General features: G+C 35.3%; 1 protein-coding gene across 1 annotated transcript in view; it reads right to left on the minus strand.

The window, feature by feature from the left end:
• The window catches only part of LOC149814783 (subtilisin-like protease SBT6.1), a 30,044-nt gene extending 24,385 nt beyond the window's left edge, over positions 1–5,659 (minus strand). The window contains exons 1-3 of the mRNA XM_089990659.1: positions 4,971–5,659; positions 2,017–2,145; positions 650–802 (exon numbers count right to left, since the gene is read on the minus strand). Of these exons, the coding sequence (XP_089846785.1) occupies positions 650–802; positions 2,017–2,145; positions 4,971–5,522 (834 nt within the window). The 5' untranslated portion in view covers positions 5,523–5,659. The remainder of the gene's footprint in view (positions 1–649; positions 803–2,016; positions 2,146–4,970) is intronic.
• Between the last annotated feature and the right edge of the window lie 6,110 nt (positions 5,660–11,769).

Consider the following 11,769-nt stretch of genomic DNA (forward strand, 5'->3'; position numbering starts at 1 on the left):
GATCATTTGTGAGCTTCTTTTTGAAGTTCCGTTTGTGAGCTTCCTCTTCTTACAAGAAGTGAATTAGCTTCTTTACAAGTACATATCATAAATTACTCATCCAACGCAAGGTGGACATTGCACTTCCTGGGCCTGTTACAACCTGACTTGGATCTCAAACCCAACTATGCCAGGTTCATGCCAGCCCAACCACATAAACAATCAGGTTGGGCTTAAGCCTAAAGTTCAAATGTTTTAATGAGCCTAATAGACCAGTCCAAGTTTGTATCTGATTTTTCCGAGACTGGGCTTCTGATTTGTCCAACCTTGGGTTGGCTGAGCGGCTGAGCCTGGCCCAGTATGAAGCCCTGATCAGAGTGTGTTAATGAAAGAACCCTACCGGATGTGTTTAGTGAAAGCGATAACTCAGTTTATTAGAACACATCTAATTGATGATAAAGAACAGAAGACCAAGTGGAGTCAATCATTAACCACAACAAGATACCCTAGCTTCTCTGATTAAATGGTAAGTCCCCAAGAACTGCCAAGGAGACAGAGAATGGCTAGTAAAGTTGTCAGTTCAGAAAGAGCATAAAATATACACTTCAGATGCACGTTATGAGAAGTAACTATAAGTAAACTGCCCACAGAGGGGAAGAAACCACAGTACCTGGGCATCAGTGAATACACGGAAAGCATAAATTTCTGCATCTGGCGCAAATCCTAAACATTCTGAATCTTCACCAGCAATAACTCCTGCCACAAAAGTCCCATGCCCAAGGTTGTCATTTAAGGTATCCTCGTTTGTCCAATTTGTACGTTCCTGTAACAATAAGATAGAGAAATTAAGCTTGAAAAATTAATATTAAGGAGACCTCAAGAGCATAAATATTGCCACCTGAAAATTTAATCTTAAGGAAGCCATCAGGAACATAAACATTGCCAAGTACAATACTGTAACAGTGTGCAATGCATAGGAGCTGATGGAAGATACAACATGTGCATCATATGTCCATTTCAGCACAAAATGGTCAATTGATCCAACTTACTTGGCTCCCACATAGAACTAGCTAATGGCATGAAAACATGAGCTTATGGTTAGTAGATTGAACGTGTTAATGATTGAGAAACACACCTGCCTAATTGGGTAGCAATTGATGCATCTAGCACTGTACCTAATGAACAGGATTAACAACTACAAGTCTACAATCCTGTGACTGTTACTGGGTGGCAAGATTCTTGCTACATAAATGAGACACTCTATGTACTCTAGTGTTTCCCCATGGCACCAATGCCAAAAAGGATGTAGTTGGTACCATCAGCAGGGATGATCAACTTCTGGGGTCACCATGGGCTGCCACATCTCCAAAATGAGGCCATGCATGCAGGCCAGGGTTGGACAACGGCTTTAATACATGGCACTCCTTCCTACTGTTTGGTACAGGCAAGTCCTGAAACCAACAAGAACGGTGCCATCCAGATTTGGTAATGAGTCAGACTAATTTCCAGAATTATCAGTATAACAATGTCACCATTACTGATACTTGGGGTTCTCTTTTTCCCCTGATATTAAGGAGACATGCTTGACGTTTCTGATACTAATAATAAAAGGCAGTGCCTGTAGGAGATATGAAGAAGCCTATAGGATGCTAAAAAAGATTGACAAGTCTTTGTTCAAAGATTCATTCCAATTTGCATTTGACAACAGCAAAAAGGTAACTCAGAAGGAGCAACATTAAGGGATGCATCATGAGAGTGATAGCCTTCTAAATGAGCATGATGGGCATAAGTACCCCAATAACCAAGACTGAAACTCCCACAGTACAAAAAAAAAGGCAGCAATTCATTAAGCCAATCTTAGTGGAAGATGGTATTATACAGCCTCTCTATAATGCACCACCAAATATGTGGGTGTACTAGAAAATTATGCCCATGAAGCTAACAAGGTCCAACCCAATCAAAGAATTACACTCCACTTCATGTGCAAAAGAAAATGAAAAAGGGGAAAGGATGTGATAACCCGCAGAACAGCTGTACCATTATATTGCGAAAGTGTGGATGCTTGGCTCGAATACCAGTATCAAAAATTGCCATCTTAACCTTTGCACCTGTATAACCTTTACTCCAAAGTTTCTCAGCTCCAAATAGTGAGGTGACCTGAGACCTCTGCAATGATATCAACAAAATATAAGGGCCTGTTTTGACGACACTTTTGCAAAAAATAATTATGACAATCTTTTCTCGAATAATGATTTTAGAGAAAATATTTTTTTGGAAAGAAATTTTGTCCTTTAACACTTTAAAGTTGTTGGGAAGGAAACTTTGTAAGTTTATTGAAAAAACCAAGGTTGTAAGTATTGTATCGTTACCCGTATCAATCAGGCCCAAAATAAGCCACATATAGTAAAAAATCATATTTTTTTAATAAAAAATCAAAAAATTATAAAATAATAATGAAAAATCAGAAAAAACTAGCGAAAATTCTAAAAAAATCATAACACATGAAACAATGATAAATTGCACAAAATACAACCATGAAATCACATATGAAGCATTTATGTCTCTATGAGCGGCATAAGACATCATCAAACATCAACTATCTCACAAAAACAATGTAAAATATTAAATATTTTGCAATTAAAAACATGTCACAAGACTCATACTCTTATATTACATAAACAAAAATATTATGGCAATAGTTGCACTCGATTTTCAATCGGTTTTCACTCATTACTTGAATGTCTCATTGCCATGCCGGATTATCTAATGTCATCTTTGTTAGAAGAGCGTGGAGCTTGAATTCTACCTTAATATAAATCTCTAATTTCTGCAATGCGGTAAAAGTTGGCGGGGGTTGAGGGTGGCAGTGCCTCTTGAGGCAGAATTTTTTAGAGGGTAACTTTGTAATTTTACTTATAATAAATATGTTTTTACCTTAGCCCACTTCTTTGAGTGGAAAATGATGAAAATGCACTTTTACTTTAGCAAATCACAAAATACCTCTCCCTTGCACACAAATCGGCTGTCAAATTGCTCCCACGAGTCCTAGGGTGCATAGAAATATCTCTAATGTCTTATACACAAATGAGAGAATCGACCCTCAAAAGATCTTTAAAACCCAAAACTAAAAAATTACGATGACACCCCGTATCGCTCAATACAAGCTTGTATCGTATCAATATTCCTCGTAGTAACGATGTGTATGTACGGTATGGAACATACAACATTGGAAAAAACACCTCTATGTAAACCCCCTTTTGTATTTGCTCCACAACCCCCAGTACATTCCAGTGCCATTGTAATTTCTACTATCAATAGAAACTCCAAAGGCCACAACGTGAACCACACTCAAGTTTGCCTTGGTAAGTGATGGCTACAAGATATCAGGCAGGCAGCCCTAACGATGGTGTGGGCCTCAACTTCAGGTGGGTGCACCAAAGGCCTCATCGCATCATCTTAGAAGCATCATTTTGAGCAAGACATAGCAGTATTAGAAGCAATGAGGAGGATGAAACGGAGTTATCGGAAGCATCTTAGATAGGTGGGAAGCTCGTTTCAAAAGCCCGATACTCCTCGCTTCCGAAACTTAATGAGAATCTTGATTCTCCCACGCTTCTCCTATACTTTTCACACGCTTCATCTATTCTTCTTATATGTTCTCTCACTTTACTTTTCATGTTTTTATGTGTTTCCTCTCATGTTTCTCGCTCACTTCCATGTTCTTTCTCTAAATTGGCGGTCATCATTTTTAGATTTTGTTAAAAGTTTAACTTTTACACTAAAAAACTATAAATTTTAAGAATAATCACTTTTATTTTAGTTTTTATTTGTGTTCCATTTCGATTTACATTCAATTATTATATATTTTTTTATTCATCGCTTCTCGTTTCTTATACATTTTAAAATGCATTACTTCTCGCTTCCGCTTCCTGTATCGTTTCCTGCTTCCGCTTCCTAGTTTGGCAACCTTGGTATGGAACCAATGGCTATGATTGGCCGATGGATGCACTTGATGAATTCATAGCCATGCAAGAGCAGGCTTTGGCCATCTGCATAGAAGAAGAGGTTTCTGCCGGTGGTCTGGCAATGGCTAGATAGGATGACAAAGAGGGTCAAAAAAAGGTTTCCGACAATAGACAAGTGGTTTCCAGTGATGGGCAGGCGGTGGTGCTGGTTGGTAGTGGGGCTGGCAGGACCTTCCTCAAGTGGGACACGGGCAGTGATGATGGCAAAAGAGTGAACTCGAGATGAAACCAATTTTTGAAACATAAGTTATGAAAAAATTGTTGTAGTCCCTTTTTCAAAACGTTGTTTTACGTTTTTAAAAAATTGACATCCAAACAATCCCAAATGGCGTTTTGGAATAAATTGGATTTCAAAACATCTTTTTGTGCAGCAGCAAAACGGCCCCTAATATCTTAAGAAACATGACGGGAACACAACGGACCAGAGATGGGAACGTCAAGAAAGTCAAAACTTGCAGCAATGAAAATTACTGCAATTACATAAACAAGAAATAATGTTAGACGCATCCATAATGTTATCTCCAACTGAGAAGAAATGAGCTTATACAATGAATGCCTCCACTCGACATAAGCAAATAAGGATATTTCCTTTTAAGAAAACATGAACTGATTACGGGAGAAAAGTATTATTGAGACACAATCACGTGTTAATCCAATGGGATACTTTTCACAAAGTTTCTGCCATAGTACTTGATTACTGGACTTCTTTTCCGATCACAAAATGAAAGAAGGAAAAACAACGTTTGCAACTAACATTCGTTAAACTATCGGTAGTATTCCTAAACAATCGAAGGGTACAACCATGTTCAACTGATACCAAGATATCATACCTTTGATGGATAACAATCGAGACTTACAGCTTGTTTTTGCAGAAAAATAAAATGAGAACGCAACGCAACCATGGCCAAGCAGAATCAAATTTCAAACATTTAGAAGCATCCGGAAGAAATTCCCATGACTTGTTACCTGAATCATAAGCTTCCGATTCCAACTGATTGTCGAATTACTATACTTGCTGCTGTATCCTTTGTCGAAAGACATGGAAGTGAAGATCTTCCCGGGCTTCTTCATGCCCTTCTCATCGGTGGGATCTCCTTCAACAAGCAAGCCTCGAGAATACGTTGATTCAACGAATACATCCTTGACGAATACTAATTTCTCAAAGTCGCCAACAAGTCCTGGTACCGAGAGAGCATCGATGGATACGAGCGCGAAATCGGTGGGGAAGGCCGACGCGGGGTTCTTCCTGTCGATCCAACTCCATCCTCTGGAAATGAGGTTCTGCTCCAGGTAAACCCTAAGCTCCTCCGCCTTCTTGTATCCGCGGAATCGAACGATGTACCTGCGCGGAGGCCCGATCGACGCCTCGACGTCGCCATCCTCTTCCGGCATTCGGATACGTGCGGTGGACGTTCCTTTCTTGAATTCCAAGCTCTCGGTGGGATCCGAGGAGAGATGGAGATTGAAAAGAAAGATGGAGAAGAAAGCCATCCAGAAAGGAAGAGCTTTCGTGGACATCTTCCTCCGCCGCAGGAGAGATCAGATGACGCCTCGTCGTATGAGTCTCGTCCTAGGGTTACGGGATCGCTGGTGGCGCCAAGACGACGATGGAGCAATCCCTTCCCTCCTCCATTAACGTCATTCAGCGCCAAGGCGCAAAGCCGAAGGCCAGGTGGGGAAGAAAAAGCAGGGGAGCAAAAATAAAATTAAATAAAATAAGTTAGGAAATCAATATTGTCGTTTAAAAAACAAGTCCTGCCAACCGTCTGCTGCCACCTTTACCAAGGATGTTAAACTGTTCACGTAGAATCTCCTCCACCTTTTAGTGAGGCAGGGTGGTCGTGGGTACTGGGTAGGAATGCACACGAGACGAGCTTAGGCTGGCTCGTCTCGGCTCAAATAAAAAAACTAAATGTTCAATCTCGGCTCGAGCTCAAGGCAAGCTTGAACAGCTTTTGTCTAAACTTGGCTCAAGTCAAACCCAAGCTTGGCTCGGCTTTGAACTGCAATGAAAACAATGGGTTTCAACTACCCACGTCTTGATTGGAAGGCTACCACCTTAGATGGTGTTAAATTTGCAAACATAAAATAGACATGTACTAAATTTTGTGCATTGGTTCCCTCCTCCGTTAACTACACAAACTGAGTCTAACCGGGCTAATCGAGCCCAACCGAGCTTGATTGTCAGATCAAACTCTTGTGCATCCCTAGTCGTGGGGCACTTTCTGGGGTTTCCCTCACTTCGACGAGGTTTCTGGCCGGTCAATTGACGGATCGGGCCAAAGGTTGGGTTCGGGACAATTCATAGGACATGGCCTTGTGCGCAGTGGAAAGACTGAGGTCTCAATCTATAGATGATTGTGCACAAGACCCATAAAGCAAGCCTCCCCTTGCTCGTTATGTGTTGGACCCGAAGCTTGTGTCTATGGTGGAGGGAGACCCTCACGGAATGTGAGAGGCAGGAACACCTACACCCTAATATGCAAGAGTGAGGCTAACACACCCCCACACAAACATTGTTGGACAGCTTCCAGCAATGAAAAACCAGCTACAACTACACACTGAAAATGGCTCGACAACATAAGGCTTGAGCTCGAATCTCAATGAAAGGCCCATGTTTGTCGATAACCATGTGTAACACCTGAGATTTTTCGATACATTTCTCTGAGGAATAAAGATGAAATTCATGTTCAATTTTTGTTTGGATTTAGAATTTAGACAATTGATGTATGATCCACAAATTTTATGAAATTTTAATCAAAATAAAGAGAATTTTTGTGTGGCAAATTCAAGTTATGAAAATATTGATAAATTAGGTGACTTAATATTTATCTTGGCTAATTTAGATTTATTAAAATTTATTTAATTAAATATTAAAGCATTAATTATTAAGAATAATCAATTAATATTTTTTTAATAATTAATCATTATTTAATTATAAACTATGCCTAATTAATATTAAGTGAATAATTACACTTGAATTATTCATTAAATTATGAATTTAAAATAAGAATAAATTGTTAAAGTATTATAAAGGAATGGATATTCTTTTTAGAATTTGGATCTAGCTTGGATATAGACCAGATCCAATTGAGGTAGGATTCAACTAGAAGATCCAAAGTAAAAAATTTAGAATTTAGAATTTCTAAAAATAATACAAGAACTAATATGAAAATTTTATAATTTGAACTTCCTAAAAGTAATATCAAGAAAAATTAAAACTTGCAAATAAAAAAAATATGCCAAGAAGGTAACTAGAAGTTAGAACTAATTGGAATGAAACAAATAAAAGCCAACTGAGGAGGGGGGGGGTGATTTTGGCCTAATCCGTACCCTGGTGAATGTGCAGAGTGAGATCCAATGAGATTCCACATGAATCCCAATGGAAGATCTCTACAATTCCTAGGAAAAATAAATATGAAAATGACAATAAATGATTACTTCTCGTAACTTACCAAATTTGTGAAAGTCTTCACATGATTAGAAGAAGTCAATGGTCAATTTTGAGAACTTTTTTTTAGGAGAGGGTTAGACCCGTCTCAACCCTCAATCTCCCTACATGTAAGTTAAACCACACATCTCACCTACTCATGGATTTTTGCCAATAAATACCTCTCAAAAAGTAGAAGAGAAGCATTCTAGAGTTTTTTCTCTCTTTCTCACAACATTTTTGGGTTTTCTCTCTCCTTTCCACTCTAGTGTAGGGTACCTTAGAGAGACTCTATTCTACGCACGTTGTGGGTGAAGAGCAAGGTTGATTCAAAGCATCACTCCAAAAAAAAAGTAAGTTAATCTTTATTCTTTGCATTTTGATTTTTATTTAAGCTCTTCCTCTTTTCAAACCATAGAAACATGCATTCTTAAAATACATGTGGGTATGGACAAAAATCCTTCTTAGATAAAACTATAATTCTTCATTTGTATAATTTCTATTTTGACATATATATATATATATACACGTTTTTGACCCATGGTCGAAAAAAATGCTATTCACCAATACTAATGGTGCTTCATCATTCTGATCCACGCTTCATGCTAAGAAATGTGATTCGTGTGTTGTTTTGGTTGTATGATCATTTTGAAAGAAATTATTCTTGTATTTTCATGAATCATATCATTCTTTCTAGCACAATCATGGTTAGAGATGTGATTCCCACTTATGATAGCATTTTTGCAACTCATTCATGAATAGAAATGTGAGTTCCTCACATGTTAAGCATTTTTGTAACTCATTTATGGTTAGAATGTGATTAATAGTTTAGGTTTATATTTTTGAAATTCCTTTATGAAAAGATACGTGATTTTGTAACTCGTTGATGGTTAAGAATGTGATTTATACCTAAGATTGTATTTTTTAGATTTATTCATGGAAAGAGAAGTGATTTTTAAAACATAGTTAAGAACGTGACTCACCCATAAGAAGTATTTTCGAAAGTCACTCATGGTTAGAGAGTTGATTCATAAAAGAACAATTCATTTTTGAAACACAACCATAGATAGATTATGGCTTACTCAAATTTTCTCACTACTTGACATTCCTCTCAAAATTAGTGACATCATCTAACACTTTAAACATACATATGATAGTTAGTGTTAAACAATAGAAAGAAATAAAAAAATATGCATGTTGCAAAGTCATACATGAAAAAGTTTTTTTTTTAATCTGTGTATGCATTTTTCAGCAAGGAGCTTAGCTCTTACTGGCCAGACCGGCCAGAACCGTGCCACCGTTCAGACCAGATCTATGTCAAACTCATACTTAATAGGTCTGAACCAAGGCACAATTCAAACCTGGACAAGTGTGGGTCGGCAAACCGGCCTAAACTGATTCACTCGGTTCATGCACAGTCTGCGCCTAGTAGGGTCAGATCGGCCGAACTAAGTGACTTGGTTCAGCCCAGGTTTGAACCTAGACCAGGTCTATGTTGGCTGGGCCGACCAACTGGCAGCCTATGACTTGCAAGAAAAATAAAATAAAAATAAAACAGTGAAGGAAAAAGCAACTAGAGAAAAAAGAATATGATATGAAATATGTTTATGCTAAAATGCAAGATTTGCATATGATATGAAATATGTTTATGCTAAAATGCAAGATTGCATATGATATGAAATATGTTTATGCCAAAATGCAATATGACAAGATTGCATATGATATGAAATATGTTTATTCCAAAATGCAAGATTTAAATATAATATGGAATATGTTTATGCTAAAATGCAAGATTGCATATCATATGAAATATAGTTATGCCAAAATGCAAGATTTGCATATGATACAAAATATGTATATGCTAAAAAGAAAGATTTCATATTATATGAAACATGTTTATGCCAAAATGCAATATGACAAGATAGCATATGAAATGACTATATTTATGCCAAAATGCAATGAGATAAACTACATATCAAATGAAGGGCTATATTCTCTTTGAAAATTTGCATACCTTACATAAATAGCATATGATGCATGTAATAATGATGTTCCTTTTTAATTATGACATAATTTTTTCATGTAATGTGTTTTCTAAATGCCTCACAAATTGCCCATGAAGCCCACATATAAATGAAGTACATAGCATGTTGTAGAAATACATTGACATGCATATGAAAGTTTATGTTTTATGCTATAACATGAAATATTAAGGCATAAGTGAACAACATGGACTTGTGTATGAACATTATCTGATATATGAAATAAATGTTGAAATGCATAGCTGGATAAAGATCTATTATGAGCTTGTGTGGGTTGTGAATCCATAATTGTAACAGGAAGCCCCACTTACGCATGCATACATACACACATTAAAGATATTTGACATCGCCTTCATCGGCGATGTGCTCATTTAGGCTAAAGGCATCAGAACACGTGAATTGAGTTAGGCAAAAATTATGTCATGACATGTATACTACTCTAAGAGGAATATTGCAGCTACTGAGCCTATTTGTCTCATGAAGTGAGGGCATGATGTACTAACTAGTGACGATTTTGAAAACAATACTTTTAAATCAAGAACTGCACACCAAATAATAAATTAAAATCTAGTTCTTGCACTAGTTGCAGAGTAGCAAGTCAGATCGTCTCTATAGGGAAAAGAACTTAGGCAAAATAACTCACTGAACTTAACTTTATTAATAGCTGAGAAAAGAACTTTACATTGTCCCTTAATTATAAGGCAATACAATTAAAAATAGAACAAAAATAATAAAAATCCGAATTATGTTGGGCCCTCGGATGAAATTTAGGGAGTTTTAAGAGAATAATCAGACACTTCTACCTCAGCCCACCCTCCTCATTATGCTAGCACAATAAGAACCTGTAATATAAAAAGAAAAAGAAAAAATGACCTACCCTATTCTAAACAATAAGCAAAGAAATATCAAATAAAAAAAATAGAGACTGACTAAATACTTGGGGGAACTAAACTAAAGGGACAAAATTTAGGAAACTATCAAAATTAACCAACTAAACTAAACTATAAAATAAAGAGCGCAGTCATTAACTAAAACAAGAATCAATTATTCTAATTTTAAAACTAAACTATTTGAATTAACTAAATGTAATTAAATTAATCAATGATTGATAATATGAAAGAACTATTTGATGTAATTAATAACTAATTAATTAACTACTCTAACTAACAATAAATAAGAACTACAACTCACCGAATATGCAAGAAATGAAACTAAATAATAAAAAGTCTAACTAATTACCTTAATCAAGAAAAGAAATAAAACAATATTAACTGAATTTAAGATTAAAACTAACTATACTTAATAAGAAGCTAACTAACTATTCAAGAAACAAGTAAACACGAAACAATTTAATTAAATTTAAAGAATTCAATAATTCCAGCTAACAAACACTAACTAACATATAACAAACTAATCAAGAGATTCAATAAAAGAATGCTAACCGACTAACATACAAGATTCAAATCTTAAATTAATTAATCTAGCTAACTAAATGACAAATATAAAAAACAAATTAACCTAAACTATATATCTAGTCTCTTAAATCAATAAATTATAAAGAAAGCAAGAAATCAGTTGATATTTTAACAAACTAGCTAACCTATTTGCAAGATAAAAAGTAAAGTAGCTACTGATGTGGATTAAACAAAATTAAGTTTGACTAACTGAATTAAACCAAAAATTAAAATAAAAATGATGCTATATAAGAGACAATGATAATTTAAGTAATAGAGTAAATAAGCTAATCAATGTTTAACCTAACTAATTATGAATTTAACTAATCTAATCTACTGACATTAAATTAAAATAATATTAATTTAATTATTGTAAAAGAATTGAATTAACATGAATTAAAAATTGCTAACTAAAAGAATTATTCTTTAACTAAATCGGCTAAATTAAAAACTATTTAACTAAAAATGATAATTGAATTAAAACATTTATTTTCTGAACTAAGTGATGAAATTAAATTTTTTGGAACTAAAAGTAACATTAACTACTGATAAATATAGAAAGTAAACCTAATCTATTTAGCTGAATTAAAAGAATTAATTATTCTAATCTATTTAACCTACCAAATTCTAATTTAAACAAATAATTGAATAAAAATTAACTAAAGCAATTAAACAAAATCAAGAGCATGAATTAAACAATAACTAAACTAATCTAATACTGAAAATAAATAGTAAATATTTAGATATACTTAAAATTTTTAAAAAGATTGCAAAAATCCTAAATCAGCCATTTCAGAAATATAAATAAATTAAATCTAATTAATACTGAAAATTAAAAA

Source organism: Nuphar pumila, chromosome 15 (assembly GCF_984573655.1).
Source record: "Nuphar pumila chromosome 15, dmNupPumi1.hap1.1, whole genome shotgun sequence".
Classification (NCBI taxonomy): domain Eukaryota; kingdom Viridiplantae; phylum Streptophyta; class Magnoliopsida; order Nymphaeales; family Nymphaeaceae; genus Nuphar; species Nuphar pumila.